Raw genomic sequence first — 18,252 nt, 5'->3', positions numbered from 1 at the left:
TGAAAGTAATTCCTTTAAACATATGTGTAGAACACCAGCCTGCTGAGCCAGAAGAAGAAGCTAGAGGGCGACACATCCCAGCTTTCGGCTGAAGTGGAAGAGGCTGTGCAGGAGTGCAGAAACGCTGAGGAGAAGGCCAAGAAGGCCATTACTGATGCTGCCATGATGGCAGAGGAGCTGAAGAAGGAGCAGGACACCAGTTCTCACCTGGAGCGCATGAAGAAGAACATGGAGCAGACCATCAAGGACCTGCAGCACCGCCTGGATGAAGCTGAACAAATCGCCATGAAGGGAGGCAAGAAGCAGATCCAGAAGCTGGAGGCCAGAGTAAGTGTCTGAGACCAACCTACCTTGTATTCTATAAATACATAAATATTCATTCATATTTCTAGCTTCAATGTTGAATGTCGTTGTAACGACATGATTGGAAATCAAGTTAACATCCGTTATATTTTACTAGGTGAGAGAGCTAGAGACTGAAGTGGAAAGTGAACAAAGGAGGAGTGGCGATTCTGTGAAAGGAGTCCGTAAATATGAGAGACGCATCAAGGAACTCACCTACCAGGTACATCAAAGTTGAACTATGAACTATGAACTATGAACTCAGAATAAAAGGAAGCTTAAAATATGACCCTTGTTTTACCCCTTGTTTACTGGTGCAGACTGAGGAAGACCGTAAAAATTTGAGCCGTCTGCAGGACCTGGTGGACAAACTGCAGCTGAAGGTCAAATCCTTCAAGAGAACAGCAGAGGAGGCTGTAAGTATAAAACCTTTCATCGTCCAACTGATGCATCATTTATGAATTGTTGCTATTGCTAGAGACTAAATCATCCATATTTTTTTTCACAGGAGGAACAAGCCAATTCCAATTTGGGCAAATTCCGCAAGATTCAACATGAACTGGATGAGGCAGAGGAGAGGGCTGATATTGCTGAGTCTCAGGTCAATAAGATGAGAGCCAAGAGTCGGGATGTCGGCTCCAAGGTCAGTAGTTGCTGTTTCAATCTTCAATGAATTATAATTTCAAATCAAATGTATTTATATAGCCCTTCGTACATCAGCTGATATCTCAAAGTGCTGTACAGAAACCCAGCCATATGATATCCAATAGCCATAATATCATTTAACATCTGAATAGCTACGTTTATATTAATTCATTTGCGGGCATCCATTGTGTTCTAAAACTATACAAGACAGGATCAACTCTAAACGTAATAGCTTACTGCTAATGGTCCCAATGGTTTCATAGATACATTTCCTGAAGAAAAAAAAAGGCCCCCACTTAACATGAAATATATTTCCATGGTAGTTTTATAAGTACGTACAGTGTAATAACAGTCACAGATTTATACTTTATACCTGTTGCAGTGTCAGACGTTCATTCATTTGATAAACTAAGTCAAATTAAAGGACAACTTCAATATTACCTTTGATATGTCAACCTTGTGTCTACCATAGCTTCAAGTCATTCCCTCGGTAGAAAATCTCTAAAGATTATTATGTTATGGGGTAATTTCCCATAGCATTATAATTACTAACAATTATACTGAATGTAATAACCACTACGCAACATTGATATTCATTACATGCTTTGACTTACTGAATTTGGTCTTTAGTAAGAATATGTACCTACACTGCAAATTATGGTAATAACACTGTACCTACACTGCAAATTCCACTGAAACACTGTACCTACCTATGTAGGAATGGTAATAGCACTGTACCTACCTATGTAGCTACTACCATGGTAATACCACTGTACCTACCTATGTAGCTACTACCATGGTAATACCACTGTACCTACCTATGTAGCTACTACCATGGTAATACCACTGTACCTACCTATGTAGGAATGGTAATAGCACTGTACCTACCTATGTAGCTACTACCATGGTAATACCACTGTACCTACCTATGTAGCTACTACCATGGTAATACACAGGATCTAAAGAAACTGGGACCATTTTTAAAAAAAAACATATTTTATGTAATACCTACAGTTTGAGAATCAAATGAATCTACTGTTAATTTTACTTTAATTGTTCATTGGACAATATTGCAACTATAAAATGTATTGTAAACTTTTAATTGATTACATAGAAGATCTAAGGAGAATCAGGACCACTACAGGGTTGGTATCTGTATGGGGACAACATGATGTTCATAGTTTATTCCAAGTGTATACTACTTACCTGTTGAAGCTTATTGTAATTTTAACGTATATGACAAAATAAAGGTTTTCCAGTAGGATTACAATGTTCTCATAACCAATCTATCTTCTCTGTCACAGAAGGGAAAGGATGAGGAGTGAGACCTAGAGTTGTGACCCTGCTCCCAGGTCAGTTGCTTTGGTTATAATCTGCACACTTCCTGTGTTCACTTCCTGTGTTGTCACGTACAATGCAGTTACATCGTTTTTGGAGATGTTTATTGTAATAAAGGAAAGTAGTTGAAATTAACGCAATAGTCAAATGAATTGAATGTTAATTTAATTATTTAATTTGACATCATTGCACCTTTAAATGTTGTAATAATAATAATACAGTTAATTCGTTAGAAAAGGACCATTTTATGAACAGTGTTTTAGTGCAGCATAAACACTCATTGGAGTTGCCCCATTGTGTCATTTACATTTCAAGACCCAAAGTATATAATACAAAATGTTTCCAGAATATAGAGCTAATTTTCACAACCTTTATCTACCTTCTGCCACAGAAAGGACACGATGAAGAGTGAAGCTCTCAGACGGACCGTTCTGAAAATCTCCTGACTTTAGTTTCTCTCTATTCTCCATGTAACATGAGCGGAATAAAGACAATTGAAATTGCATCTCTGTGTATTGCTTGTATTATGTTACGCTGTGTGCCAAAGGTTTTTTCACGTCTGGTATAGACATAAAGATTTTGTGTTGATGCTACTAAGAATAGGAATTATGTAAACACTGATTTTAATAGAATATATTGATAACTTACCTCAAATGGTACCAGAGAAAAAGACAAACGTTTAACAGATACATGTATCGCCTACATTATTATAATATTGTAGTAATACAGTGAGCTCCAAAAGTATTGGGACAGTGTATGGTTTATTTGTTTGTTTTGGTTCTGTACTCCAGCACTTTGGATATGAAATGGAACAACGACTCTGGGGTTAAAGTGCAGGCCGTCAGCTTTCATTTGAGGGTATTACTATCCATATCGGGGTTACCGTTTAGAAATTACAGCACTTTTTGTACACAGCTCCCCCATTGTATTGGAACAAATTCACTTATGTGTATTAAAGTAGAACAAAGTTAAATATTCCACACAATTATATTAATCATTTTAATATGACTCTTAAAATATTGAATTTTCACTGTGTGTTTAAAATATGTAACCCACCACCTGGATTCGGTCTTATGAAGCAACATTTGGAAAAAAAATGTTTTTTACATTGGATAAAAGTAGAGACTCAAGAGATACAACATGGTATAATATCATTCACTACATTTGAGGAACAATGGGGAAAGTCATTCTGCTTTGAAAGTTGATCAACTTGTAAACTCACTTTTGAGAAAATGACCTTTGAATGTTTTGGTACACCTCCTGGAGAGCTCCTCTGTGTCTACACCCATTCAGCATCGCTCACACCCTCTTAAGCTTTAGCCCGACCCATCTCGTTTCACTCTCGGAGGGCACACTTGACGCTCTGGCCGATGATTTGATTACCTCTGGATAAGATGAAAACAGCCTAACCAGCTGGCAACAATTTCATGACACTTTTTTTCCAGATGATACTGACACCGGCCATATTCTCCGGGTGTTGTACACACGTCACGTAACGGTAGCTAACAAGCCAGGATTTATGGCTGATTTAAGATGAAATCGTCAACCCTATTACGGAAAACTCTGTTACTTTATTTGGCACTTAAAATAGTTTATTTTCTTTATTTTAAATGAAAATGTGTTTTTGATTAAGTTCAACATGAGCTCGTTATGACAGAATGTTCAAATGAGGTGAAATCAAAAGATTTTCTACACCAGGTTACACATCTTAAAAGGCACTGAATTGGTGTCACGGCCCATGCCATGTCAACAACATGAGTTCCGGTGTCATACTTACAAATATCTTGATGAGTAGTTATTATTTACTTGTTTAAATTAGTTGTTTACACACAGAAATACCACACGTTGTTAATCTTTCACTTAAACGTAGGGGGAGATAATTGTTCATTTTCAGTTAAAAAAAATAAAAAATCAGCTAGCCAATAGGGCGACGACAGACCAGGCTCAACTTGCCCAACTGTTCTGTTGACACTTAATGTCAATCTCTGTGGTAACAAATGGAATACTGATGACAGACAGACAGACAGACAGACAGACAGACAAAGAAAATGAATGAATCCAGGCAGACAGACAGACAGACAGACAGACAGACAGACAGACAGACAAAGAAAATGAATGAATCCAGGCAGACAGACAGACAGACAGACAGACAGACAGACAGACAAAGAAAATGAATGAATCCAGGCAGTCAGACAGACAGACAGACAGACAGACAGACAGACAGACAGACAGACAGGCAGTCAGACAGACAGACAGACAGACAGACAGACAGACAGACAGACAGACAGACAAAGAAAATTAATGAATCCAGGCAGGCAGTCAGACAGACAGACAGACAGACAGACAGACAGACAGACAGACAGACAGACAGACAAAGAAAATTAATGAATCCAGGGCAGTTTACTGGAAATCCAGTTCCTCTTTATTATAAAGTGGTGGCCATCGACATTCTGTGGAGGTATCTTCCTTTTTTAACAATATTATTGTGACATTTTCCAATTCAAACAAAACATCAGCAAACATGGAAGGTGTGATATCAACGGTATGCTTAAAATCACATGATTGTTCTGGAACAGAGTCAATAGACACAAGATACCACAAATAAAAGCACATTCAAAGATGATACCAGGATCCCAAGATACAGGAAATGCATGTGAATTTGTATAAATCGTGGAGCAGTCACGTCTGGAAAAATGTAAAATGTATCAACTACATGAGTAACTATTTCATTGACCAAGGCATGTTTCTACAAAGACCAAATCAACTACCACACTCTGTCGTTGGACAGTTCAGTTGGAGACACCGGCAGTGGGCTGCTTCTGTGTTTTGAACAGACCTGGGTTCAAGAACTATTCAAAATAATTCTAAATACTTTTGCTGTGCTTGACTGAGCTTGCCTGTTGCAATCAGTAGAAAATCCCTAAATGTTCAAAAACCTGCCCACCTGGCACTCTTAAGCAGCCTTAAGCAAACGCTGAAACTATCTGAAGGATTTGGAATAGTATTTGAATCCAGGTCTGGTTTTGATTCCGTGTTGTACGGCGGCGTCAGGAGTCAGGACCTCAGACCTCTCTCCCCTCCAGTCTTTTAACGACTCCTCTCCCTCCCAGTTTATCGATGAAGACGGAGCTGTCTTTGGCGTCTGACATGTCGTTCACCTGCCACTCAAACTTCAGACCTGTGAAACACACGAGAACACAGCCAGTCAGTCAATTCTCTTATTTTTTTAAAAAGGAATGGGGCAGTCCCAATCCTAAACGTATTTTAGTTAGTTTATTGGAGCTGGGGGGAGTGTGGTGAAATAGGCAGGTTTCTACCCCATGCTGCGGTTCTGGAGGACCTTAGCATGCTAGACCACCCAAGGTCACTCGTCTACCATTTCTGTCATTCATCAGGCTCATGAGCGCTAGAATCCGCTGTTCATCAGGCTCATGAGTGCTAGAATCCGCTGTTCATCAGGCTCATGGCTCATGAGCGCTAGAATCCGCTGTTCATCAGGCTCATGAGCGCTAGAATCCGCTGTTCATCAGGCTCATGAGCGCTAGAATCCGCTGTTCATCAGGCTCATGGCTCATGAGCGCTAGAATCCGCTGTTCATCAGGCTCATGAGCGCTAGAATCCGCTGTTCATCAGGCTCATGAGCGCTAGAATCCGCTGTTCATCAGGCTCATGGCTCATGAGCGCTAGAATCCGCTGTTCATCAGGCTCATGAGCGCTAGAATCCGCTGTTCATCAGGCTCATGAGCGCTAGAATCCGATGTTGAAACAATAACAAAGTGGACCCCGTCTCTGTTTTGGTAAAAAGCTGATGGACGGGCCTGGAGAAATGGAACCACTCTAATTCATAGACAGCGCTATGTATGCAAGGACTGACTATCCATGATATAAAAATTATAGTTTTATCCATGCTATGAGTCTATACAGTATTTGTTTACATTTATGTTGTTTACAAACATTGGAGTAAAACAATCTTATATTTTGGGTTCTGATGAGGTAAGATCAGGGGCGTGTCCAGGGTGTGGTCCAGGGTGGCCAGTGTCCCCCTGAAATCTGATTGGTCACCCCAGTAACTGTCCAGACAGCATCAGATACATGGTCTACACACACTGAGACAGAGAGGTGCTGTTTCACTGTCCAGACAGCATCAGATACATGGTCTACACATACTGAGACAGAGAGGTGCTGTTTCACTGTCCAGACAGCATCAGATACATGGTCTACACATACTGAGACAGAGAGGTGCTGTTTCACTGTCCAGACAGCATCAGATACATGGTCTACACATACTGAGACAGGGAGGTGCTGTTTCACTGTCCAGACAGCATCAGATACATGGTCTACACATACTGAGACAGAGAGGTGCTGTTTCACTGTCCATAAAGCATCAGATACATGGTCTACACATACTGAGACAGAGAGGTGCTGTTTCACTGTCCAGACAGCATCAGATACATGGTCTACACATACTGAGACAGAGAGATGCTGTTTCACTGTCCAGACAGCATCAGATACATGGTCTACACATACTGAGACAAAGAGGTGCTGTATAACTGTCCAGACAGCATCAGATACATGGTCTACACATACTGAGACAGAGAGGTGCTGTTTCACTGTCCAGACAGCATCAGATACATGGTCTACACATACTGAGACAGAGAGGTGCTGTTTCACTGTCCAGACAGCATCAGATACATGGTCTACACATACTGAGACAGAGAGGTGCTGTCTGCCACGCTTGGATGCTTTCTCTGGTGAAATGGATTCAGCCTCTAGTGAATTGAATGAAAATTATGAAATACGGATTTAAGTTAGTTCCTTTTTTTAAATTGTCAAATATTTTGGGGAAGCCTGGTTTCCCTTGGCATCTATGAATACACGCTACTTTGTAGACTGAATGTGATTCCACGGATGGTGTTTTACTAGATGTCCCTTGCTATTTAAATGGCAGGTGCACAGTGCACTGTTCCGAGGCTGGACTTAGGTTACCTACTTAACCTGCTTTCTGAAGTGATTTGTTTGACAATCAGATGAAAACATCATGAGTTGTTTTTAGTTCATGACACAGTCAAAGATAATACAGTAAATTAGGCTAGATGTCCATCAAAATGGCTAGGCTAGATGTCCATCAAAATGGCTAGGCTAGATGTCCATCAAAATGGCTAGGCTAGATGTCCATCAAAATGTTGCAAGTGTGTGTAAAACTAGGATGTCCTGTTGATGTCCCCTGGCCACCTCGTTTCGCCCTGGCCACCTCATTCGCCCAGGCCACCTCATTCGCCCTGGCCACCTCATTCGCCCTGGACACCTCATTCGCCCTGGCCACCTCATTCGCCCTGGCCACCTCATTCACCCTGGCCACCTCATTCGCCCTGGCCACCTCATTCGCCCTGGCCACCTCATTCACCCTGGCCACCTCATTCACCCTGGCCACTGGGTACGACAGTTGAACTCAGCTCATGAGGCATTTCTAAGTAATATTGCTCAAGAGTCAATAGGTATGACCTCGTACCCCTGCACGTGGACTCGGTACTGGTACCCCGTGTATATAGCCTAGTTATCATTACTCAGTTCTGGTACCCCGTGTATATAGCCAAGTTATCGTTACTCAGTACTGGTACCCCGTGTATATAGCCAAGTTATTACCTACTAGGTACTGGTACCCAGTGTATATAGCCAAGTTATCATCTACTAGGTACTGGTACCCCTTGTATATAGCCAAGTTATCATCTACTAGGTACTGGTACCCCTTGTCTATAGCCAAGTTATCATCTACTAGGTACTGGTACCCAGTGAATATAGCCAAGTTATCATCTAATAGGTACTGGTACCCCGTGCATATAGCCAAGTTATCATGGACTCAGTACTGGTACCCAGTGTATATAGCCAAGTTATCATCTACTCAGTACTGGTACCCCGTGTATATAGCCAAGTTATCATCTACTAGGTACTGGTACCCCGTGCATATAGCCAAGTTATCATGGACTCAGTACTGGTACCCCATGTATATAGCCAAGTTATCATCGACTAGGTACTGGTACCCAGTGTATATATAGCCAAGTTATCATCTACTAGGTACTGGTACCCGGTGTATATAGCCAAGTTGTCATCTACTAGGTACTGGTACCCCGTGTATATAGATAGACAAGTTATCATGGACTCAGTACTGGTACCCAGTGTATATAGCCAAGTTATCATGGACTCAGTACTGGTACCCTGTGTATATAGCCAAGTTATCATCTACTAGGTACTGGTACCCAGTGTATATAGCCAAGTTATCATCTACTAGGTACTGGTACCCAGTGTATATAGCCAAGTTATCATGGACTCAGTACTGGTACCCCGTGTATATAGCCAAGTTATCATCTACTTGGTACTGGTACCCTGGGTATATAGCCAAGTTATCATCTACTTGGTACTGGTACCCCGTGTATATAGCCAAGTTATCATCTACTCAGTACTGGTACCCTGTGTATATAGCCAAGTTATCATCTACTCAGTTCTGGTACCCTGTGTATATAGCCAAGTTATCATCTACTCAGTACTGGTACCCCGTGTATATAGCCAAGTTATCATCTACTCAGTACTGGTACCCTGTGTATATAGCCAAGTTATCATCTACTCAGTTCTGGTACCCCGTGTATATAGCCAAGTTATCGTTACTCAGTACTGGTACCCCGTGTATATAGCCTGGTACCCCGTGTATATAGCCTGGTACCCCGTGTATATAGCCTGGTACCCCGTGTATATAGCCTGGTACCCCGTGTATATAGCCTGGTACCCAGTGTATATAGCCTGGTACCCCGTGTATATAGCCTGGTACCCCGTGTATATAGCCTGGTACCCCGTGTATATAGCCTGGTACCCCGTGTATATAGCCTGGTACCCCGTGTATATAGCCTGGTACCCCGTGTATATAGCCTGGTACCCCGTGTATATAGCCTGGTACCCCGTGTATATAGCCTGGTACCCCGTGTATATAGCCTGGTACCCCGTGTATATAGCCTGGTACCCCGTGTATATAGCCTGGTACCCCGTGTATATAGCCTGGTACCCCGTGTATATAGCCTGGTACCCCGTGTATATAGCCTGGTACCCCGTGTATATAGCCTGGTACCCCGTGTATATAGCCTGGTACCCCGTGTATATAGCCTGGTACCCCGTGTATATAGCCTGGTACCCCGTGTATATAGCCTGGTACCCCGTGTATATAGCCTGGTACCCCGTGTATATAGCCTGGTACCCCGTGTATATAGCCTGGTACCCCGTGTATATAGCCTGGTACCCCGTGTATATAGCCTGGTACCCCGTGTATATAGCCTGGTACCCCGTGTATGTAGCCTGGTACCCCGTGTATGTAGCCTGGTACCCCGTGTATGTAGCCTGGTACCCCGTGTATGTAGCCTGGTACCCCGTGTATATAGCCTGGTACCCCGTGTATATAGCCTGGTACCCCGTGTATATAGCCTGGTACCCCGTGTATATAGCCTGGTACCCCGTGTATATAGCCTGGTACCCCGTGTATATAGCCTGGTACCCCGTGTATATAGCCTGGTACCCCGTGTATATAGCCTGGTACCCCGTGTATATAGCCTGGTACCCCGTGTATATAGCCTGGTACCCCGTGTATATAGCCTGGTACCCCGTGTATATAGCCTGGTACCCCGTGTATAAAGCCTGGTACCCCGTGTATATAGCCTGGTACCCCGTGTATATAGCCTGGTACCCCGTGTATATAGCCTGGTACCCCGTGTATATAGCCTGGTACCCCGTGTATATAGCCTGGTACCCCGTGTATATAGCCTGGTACCCCGTGTATATAGCCTGGTACCCCGTGTATATAGCCTGGTACCCCGTGTATGTAGCCAAGTTATCGTTACTCATTGTGTATTTATTATTACTTTTCTATTATTTCTCTGTTTTCTTTCTCTCTGTATTGCTGGGAAACATTGCACCTGTTTACGAAGCAATGTGATGAATAACATTTGATTTGATTTGTTTCAGGATTCATCTATAAATCCAACTGTGGATTATAGCTTTGAAAATGAGCGTATCTTTATTGGACAGATTCCCTGTTAAAGTCCATTTTCTTCCGTCTGGTGCCCAATGAACATATCCATCTGATTCTGGAAAGGAGATTATTTATTTAACCTATATTTAACTAAGAACAAATTCTTATTTTCAATGACGGCCTAGGAACAGTGGGTTAACTGCCTGTTCAGGGGCAGAACGACAGATCGTCAGCTCGGGGATTTGAACTTGCAACCTTTCGGTTACGAGTCCAACGCTCTAACCACTAGGCTACCTGCTCTAACCACTAGGCTACCCTGCCGCCTCATGAGATGAGGTTGAACGTTTTTGAAAGACGAAGAAGTACCCTCTTACCTTGGAACTTTGCTTTAATGTATTGCTTTGAGCTGGCGTATTTCATCTTCTTCTTGATCGTTGAGTGTTCTGGAGCCCTGCGATTCAAACAGAAGAATACTACGTTTAGAAAGTACTCCCAAACATTCTGCCTTGAGTCAATTAACAAATCCTCTCTCTCACACACACACACGTCCTCCATTCAATATGGCCGACATGGTATTGTTATCCATGGTGTACAGTCCATGTAATTCTAACTCTACGGTCCAACCTACCACATGATCTATAGTCCACCTTCCTTGGGGCTGTCCTTGCTCTCACAGGAACAGTCATACTGGGTTAATTATTGTAATCTATTCATTCAAACTCTTTTTAACCTATGTTATTCTCACTTTTTAGCCAACCTACCACATGATGAAGACCAGGTCCTCTTTGGGGCTGTCCTTGCTCTCCCAGGAACAGTCGTACAGGGTTAGTTATTCTAACTCTATGGTCCAACCTACCACATGATGAAGACCAGGTCCTCTTTGGGGCTGTCCTTGCTCTCCCAGGAACAGTCGTACAAGGCATAGCGGCAGTCATCTGTCGGCATCATGTTGACGATCTTCCTGAATACGTCCTCCTCCCCGTTCAGGTCCTTGACCTTAATTGATTGGTAATTGATTATTTGATAACAAATTACATAGAGCTTTTTCCAGATATTCACGTTATTAACCCTAACCCCAATTATAATAGTAAGAAAGTTCGGACATTGCGGTTTCTGCATTTTGATACATTAACATGACACTGCATAATTATATGGCAGCCATGTTAGCTCCCAATTTCATTATACAGAATGTTCTGAATTTTAAACAATGCTACGTGTAACTGAATGTCTAGGATTAGAACAAGGTAGCAAACACCTGTCATGAATGGATAAAAGGAAGGCATTAAAGGCACTAACATGGCGCCCATTCTATAAGTTGCCCGAACGCTCCGATTGCTTACAAAATGTCACCCTATTTCCTACGGGGGCGGCAGGGTAGGAGCGTTAACCCACTGTTCCCTGGGGGGCTGCTTTAAGGCAGCCCCCCCCCCCCCCGGCACCTCTCTGGTTCAGAGGGCTTGGGTTAAATGTGGAAGACACATTTCAGTTGAATGCATTCAGTTGTACAACTGACTAGGTATCCCCCCTTTCCTATATAGTTCACTACTTTTGAACAGAGCTTTATGAGATTTAGGATGCAGCCCATAAATTCTTTCTGTGATTCCTCGCATCCTACCGCCTTGACCGTCTCAGTAGTATGGGGGGGGAGAAGGCCTCCCCTTGGACCTTCTTCTCCAATTAATAATGAGAACGAAGCGAGGAGAGACGATGCAAGGAATCAAGGTAATAGGAATTGAGAAAGGGCTTAAAATGCCTAAACACTTGGTCCTCTGGATCTCAGTTGGTACAACATGGCGCTTGCAATGTCAGGATAGAGGGATCGATTCCCCCGGACCATCTATATGTTAAACAAATGATGTGCATATAACTACGTCACTTTGGATAAAAGTGTCTGCTATATTATTAACTGATAATTATATACTATTATTCTGACCTTCAGGCATTTGTCCTCGTCCACGATGATACATTTCCCATCGTCGCTGATCTTGAAGAGCACCAGCTTCAGCTGCTCCTGCTTGTCAGCCCCCTGGAGGCGAACCCTGATCTTGTCAAACGTGTGAACGACGTCATCGTGGACCGCTATTCCAGAGGCCTGGTCACAAAGGAGAGAAGAAGAATTAGAACAAGAAGAAGAATTCAATGGTCACATAGGAGAGAAGGACAAGAAGAAGAAGAAGAAGATGTTTACATGTCGTTCAGCATAGGAGGCTTATTGGAGCTGTCATTTGTGACTGAGAATGTGCTTTAAAACAATGTACACATGTTCATTGCTAGGCAAACAAATACAATTATTTCTTGAAACATTTTAAACGAGGTCTAGTTGTGGCCACAATCGACTACATTTTGAACGACTCTTGGTGGAGTGCATTGCTTGACTGCCACGAGGGTGATAAGTACAGTCGTTTGCGAACTGCAACCCCCCCCCAAACAATTCGTTCTCGGGTTCGAGTTTGTTGAGCAGAGGCTGTGTATGTTTTACTTCTAGAAAGCTGTGTCCATCATAACATTCAATAATCCATTAATTTCATTAATTCTTGCACCATGTGATCAATGATCAGCTCTAAATATGTATTTTTTGTTAAAAAATAACAAATAGTTCGCAAACAGCATAAATGCCAATCCCTGATATGTAAAGAAACGTCCTCTCACCGTTAACTGCGTTTGCTGAAAATAAACTTAGCATGAGTAAATATTTGTATGAACATAACAAGATTCAACAACTGAGACAAACTGAACAAGTTCCACAGACATGTGACTAACAGAAATTGAATAATGTGTCCCTGAACAAAGGAGGGGTCAAAATCAAAAGTAACAGTCAGTATCTGGTGTGGCCACCAGCTGCATTAAGTACTGCAGTGAATCTCCTCATCATGATGCACCAGATTTGCCAGTTCTTGCTGTGAGATGTTATCCCATTCTTCCACCAAGGCACCTGCAACCTTCTGGGGGGGATGGCCCTAGCCCTCACCCTCAGAACCAACAGGTCCCAGACGGGCTCAATGGGATTGAGATCCGGGCTCTTCGCTGGCCATGGCAGAACACTGACATTCCTTACTTGCAGGAAATCACTCACAGAACGAGCAGTATGGCTGGTGGCATTGTCATGCTGGAGGGCCATGTCAGGATGAGCCTGCAGGAAGGGTACCACATGAGGGAGGATGATGTCTTCCCTGTAATGCACAGCGTTGAGATTGCCTGCAATGACAACAAGCTCAGTCTGATGAAGCTGTGACACACTGCCCCAGACCATGACGAACCCTCCGCCTCCAAATCATGTACAGGCCTCAGTGTAACGCTCATTCCTTCGACGATAAATTCAAATCCGACCATCACCCCTGGTGAGACAAAACCACGACTCGTCGGTGAAGAGCACTTTTTGCCAGTCCTGTCTGGTCCTGCGACGGTGGGTTTGTGCCCATAGGTGACGTTGTTGCCGGTGATGTCTAGTGAGGACCTGCCTTACTACAGGCCTACAAGCCCTCAGTCCAGCCTCTGTCAGGCTATTGCAGACAGTCTGAGCACTGATGGAGGGATTGTGCGTTCCTGGTGTAACTCAGGCAGTTGTTGTTGCCATCCTGTACCTGTCCCGAAGGTGTGATGGTCGGATGTTCCGATCCTGTGCAGGTGTTGTTACACGTGGTCTGTCACTGCGAGGACGATCAGCTGTCCGTCTTATCTCCCTGTAGCGCTGTCTTAGGCGTCTCAACATATGGGCATTGCAATTTATTGCCCTGGCCACATCTGCAGTCTTCATGCCTCCTTGCAGCATGCCTAAGGCACGTCCACGCAGATGAGCAGGGACTCTGGGCATCTTTCTTTTGGTGTTTTTCAGAGTCAGTAGAAAGGCCTCTTTAGTGTCCTAAGTTTTCACAACTGTGACCTTAATTGCCTACCGTCTGTAAGCTGTTAGTGTCTTAACAACCGTTACACAGGTGCATGTTCATTAATTGTTTATGGTTCATTGAACAAACAGTGTTTAAACCCTTTACAATGAAGATATGTGAAGTTATTTTGATTTTTACGAATTATCTTTGAAAGACAGGTTCCTGAAAAAGGGACATTTCTTTTTTTGCTGAGACTACAACACAAGCCAGTGTTGTAGTCAAGTCACTAAATCTTGAGGCAGAGCAGTCCCAAATCTCCTGTGCTCAAATCCGAGTCGAGTCACGAGTCCCTATGGCTGAAGTCTGAGTTGAGTCCAAGTCCTAATCACCAATGGTCGAGTCACGAGTCAAGTCCCTATGGCTGAAGTCTGAGTGCTCAAGTCTGAGTCACTGGGTCTGAATTCAAACAAAATGTCCCACATTAATATTGGTTTATGTGCACAAAGCAAAAACAAATGATTCAGTTTTTTTGTTGTTGACATATTTTGTATTTTGGTTGATGCTGTTTTTTTGTTCGCATGTATTACTTGTTGCTCGTCTGTTGTTAGATTCACGCCTCTCTTGATTTGGCCAGGATTTGGTAGAAGAAATCTGCCCAGCAACAACCCGCTTGCAATTTTGAGAATTTTGTGCAGAGTTTGCCAATCAAGAAGTGATTTGAATCTCTGGTGGGTAGCCTGAACTCATAGCCGGTTATCTAGTCATGAGTTAGTTTGAAAAGACGAGGGTGATTTCTCTAAATCGGCAGTCAGAGGCTGCAAGCAATAAATGCCACTCCCTAAATCTCCTCACCCACTTGAAGAAGTGTTGATCACTATGTACCGCGGCACCTTTTAAAACACCACAGAAGAAGCCAAAATTTCTCAACAGGGATGTTATCAGTGTTCCCATCCACCAACTAGTTGTCAAACCTGTCTTTAATACTTGATAAGTAGCCAGTAACTTCTGGAAAAGAAAAACGTAACACCAAGACTAGTTTAATTGTTTGATATTTATCTTCATATATACAGTTGTCTCCCTCCAAATATTGTATATTGGGTTCAGGTCTGGAGACTGGCTAGGCCACACCAGGACCTTGAGAGGACCTCCAGGACCTTCTTACGGAGCCACTCCTTAGTTGCCCTGGCTGTGTGTTTCAGGTCGTTGCCATGCTGGAAGACCTGCAGGATCTTAATCCATGACGGCGTAGTGTGCTACTAATGGTTTTCTTTGAGACTGTGGTCCCAGCTCTCTTCAGGTCATTGACCAGGTCCTGCCGTGTAGTTCTGGGCTGATCCCTCACCTTCCTCATAATCATTGATGCCCCACGAGGTGAGATCTTGCATGGAGCCCCAGACCGAGGGTGATTGACCGTCATCTTGAACTTCTTCCATTTTCTAATAATTGCGCCAACAGATGTTGCCTTCTCACCAAGCTGCTTGCCTATTGTCCTGTAGCCCATCCCAGCCTTGTGCAGGTCTACAATTGTACCCCTGATGTCCTTACACAGCTCTCTGGTCTTGGCCATTGTGGAGAGGTTGGAGTCTGTTTGATTGAGTGTGTGGACAGGTGCCTTTTATACAGGTAACGAGTTCAAACAGGTGCAGTTAATACAGGTAATGAGTGGAGAACAGGAGGGCTACTTAAAGAAAAACTAACAGGTCTGTGAGAGTCGGAATTCTTACTGGTTGGTCGGTGATCAAATACTTATGTCATGCAATAAAATGCAAATTAATTACTTCAAAATCATACAATGTGATTTTCGGGATTTTTGTTTTAGATTCCGTGTCTCACAGTTGAAGTGTACCTATGATAAAAAATTACAGACCTCTACATGCTTTGTAAGTTGGAAAACCTGCAAAATCGGCAGTGTATCAAATACTTGTTCTCCCCACTGTATATATATCACCACGGAATGATTTGAAATACCGAACATTAATACACTAGCAGCACCCATTCAGTTGATATAGATAGACGGCGAACCCATTCACTAGCCTGGATTTTGAATCATGCATGGAGAGACTAGAGTCCGTGCAATCCTGAATCCTTGGGCTGTCCCTACACCTTAGCTTAGTTATTTTATTCAAACCAACGCTTTTTAACATTTCTCGTTTTTTTTTGTTGTTCTCATCTGTTCATGAACCTGATTTGAATTGTGTACTTGATTTTGTTTATTTATTATTTTATATATATATACATACATATACACACAGTGAGGGGAAAAAGTAATACAATTAAAATAAATACTTATTTCCCTCATTAAAATGCAAATCAATTTATAACATTTTTGACATGCGTTTTTCAGGATTTTTTTGTTGTTGTTCTGTCTCTCACTGTTCAAATAAACCTACCATTAAAATTATAGACTGATCATTTCTTTGTCAGTGGGCAAACGTACGAAATCAGCAGGGGATCAAATACTTTTTCCCCTCACTGTACATATATGTACAATGTCACTTCATTGCTTTCCAATGTTACTTATTTAATGACTATGTTGTCATTGCACTGTGTGAGAAGCACATGACAATAAAATTAGATTTGACTGGATTTGATTCTGGAGACCAGGACTGGACCTTCCTTATCGGATAGATTCTGTACACACATCATTTACACTTCTCTTCAAACGGCACCCAATGTATCTTCATTAATAAAGATCTATAAACATATCTGAAAGTAAGTGACGACAGGGAGCAGGCATGCTGCTGGCTTCACGCTGGAAAAAAGAGGCCTAGTTTTTGTTCCAGAGTGAAAACTAAAAGGGAGACGGGGAAGTGGGAGGGAAGAGTGAGACAACACATTCAAAGATGGCCTACTTTCAATACTCAAGGGGACAGACAGACAATAGCTAGACAATACTATTGTTTTTGATTTTGTAATGCAGTTTGTGTTTCTTAACCAGGCAAAGCTAAATAGTAGGCTGGTGACTACAGGTTACAGTGAAGCAAGCGAGTCGCCTGCGCGATGTGCAGAGTTGGGGAAGCTACTCTGGAAATATAAGTTAACCAATTACATCACACTGGAAAAAGGTTAAGCAACACTAAAGCTACCCTTAAGAAAAAATATAGTTTACTTAACTAAAGTAGTTTACTAAAATCCAAACTACTTTGTGATAAATTATCATATCTGAATCTGAAACGTTGTAGAATGAAAATTGCAAAAACAGATCTGTTGTCAGATGAAACACATAATGTGACATTTATCCTATTAAACACAAAAATGATGTTTCAAGTGAAAATTTGGCAGAGGGCTGATGCTAAAAAAGAAGGGTGAAGTCATTCAATCATTTCCTTTCTGTTGTTGTAGAACTAGTGTGTAGTTCCAGTAGTTAGCTACACAGCTACATGGCAAAAAACAATGAACTACTGAAAACCCAGAACCGGAGCCTGGCACTCATCACTGTTTCTCTGCAGATCATCATCTGATGCTGAGGTAAGTCCTTTACACTGACAACAAAACCCTCACTGCTCTGCAGATCACCATCTGACTGCTGAGGTAAGTCCTTTACACTGACAACAAAACCCTCACTGCTCTGCAGATCACCATCTGATGCTGAGGTAAGTCCTTCACACTGCTAGCTAGACAACAGATCCCTCACTGCTCTGCAGATCACCATCTGATGCTGAGGTAAGTCCTTTACACTGACAACAAAACCCTCACTGCTCTGCAGATCACCATCTGATGCTGAGGTAAGTCCTTCACACTGCTAGCTAGACAACAGATCCCTCACTGCTCTGCCGATCACCATCTGATGCTGAGGCAAGTCCTTCACACTGCTAGCTAGACAACAGATCCCTCACTGCTCTGCAGATCACCATCTGACTGCTGAGGTAAGTCCTTCACACTGATAGCTAGACAACAGATCCCTCACTGCTCTGCAGATCACCATCTCTATTACACAGGAACCAAGAGTAACCTATGCAGCTAACGTAGCCCCCAATTCATCCAAAATATGTTCAATTGGGGCTGAGGTCAGGGCTCTGTGCAGGCCAGTCAAGTTCTTCCACACCGATCTCAACAAACCATTTCTGTATGGATCTTGTTTTGTGCACGGGGGCA

The 18,252-nt window shown here is 42.7% G+C and overlaps 2 protein-coding genes across 11 annotated transcripts in view; one reads left to right on the top strand and one right to left on the bottom strand.

Moving 5' to 3' along the window:
• Positions 1 to 2,830, top strand: part of LOC110499515 (myosin-7) — a 31,679-nt gene extending 28,849 nt beyond the window's left edge. For all 7 annotated transcript variants that reach the window (XM_090213198.1, XM_090213196.1, XM_090213193.1 and 4 more), the window contains 6 exons: positions 31 to 327; positions 461 to 565; positions 663 to 758; positions 851 to 985; positions 2,292 to 2,339; positions 2,717 to 2,830. In XM_090213198.1, coding sequence (XP_090069324.1) covers positions 31 to 327; positions 461 to 565; positions 663 to 758; positions 851 to 985; positions 2,292 to 2,312 — 654 coding nt within the window. In that variant the 3' untranslated portion in view covers positions 2,313 to 2,339; positions 2,717 to 2,830. The remainder of the gene's footprint in view (positions 1 to 30; positions 328 to 460; positions 566 to 662; positions 759 to 850; positions 986 to 2,291; positions 2,340 to 2,716) is intronic.
• Positions 2,831 to 4,724: 1,894 nt separating this feature from the next.
• The window catches only part of LOC110499513 (cofilin-2), a 29,207-nt gene continuing 15,679 nt past the window's right edge, over positions 4,725 to 18,252 (bottom strand). For 3 of the 4 annotated variants that reach the window (XM_090213190.1, XM_090213191.1, XM_090213192.1), the window contains exons 3-6: positions 12,267 to 12,425; positions 11,190 to 11,329; positions 10,708 to 10,784; positions 4,725 to 5,503 (exon numbers count right to left, since the gene is read on the bottom strand). In XM_090213190.1, coding sequence (XP_090069316.1) covers positions 5,388 to 5,503; positions 10,708 to 10,784; positions 11,190 to 11,329; positions 12,267 to 12,425 — 492 coding nt within the window. In that variant the 3' untranslated portion in view covers positions 4,725 to 5,387. Of the gene's footprint in view, positions 5,504 to 10,707; positions 10,785 to 11,094; positions 11,330 to 12,266; positions 12,426 to 18,252 lie in introns of all 4 variants that reach the window. The other variant, XR_016489530.1, reaches the window with a different exon arrangement.

Source organism: Oncorhynchus mykiss, chromosome 20 (genome assembly GCF_057628025.1).
Source record: "Oncorhynchus mykiss isolate SJ-2025 chromosome 20, ASM5762802v1, whole genome shotgun sequence".
Classification (NCBI taxonomy): Eukaryota; Metazoa; Chordata; class Actinopteri; order Salmoniformes; family Salmonidae; genus Oncorhynchus; species Oncorhynchus mykiss.
The sequence above is the reverse complement of the archived record's forward strand: the minus strand, read 5'-3'. Positions and strand labels throughout refer to the sequence as shown.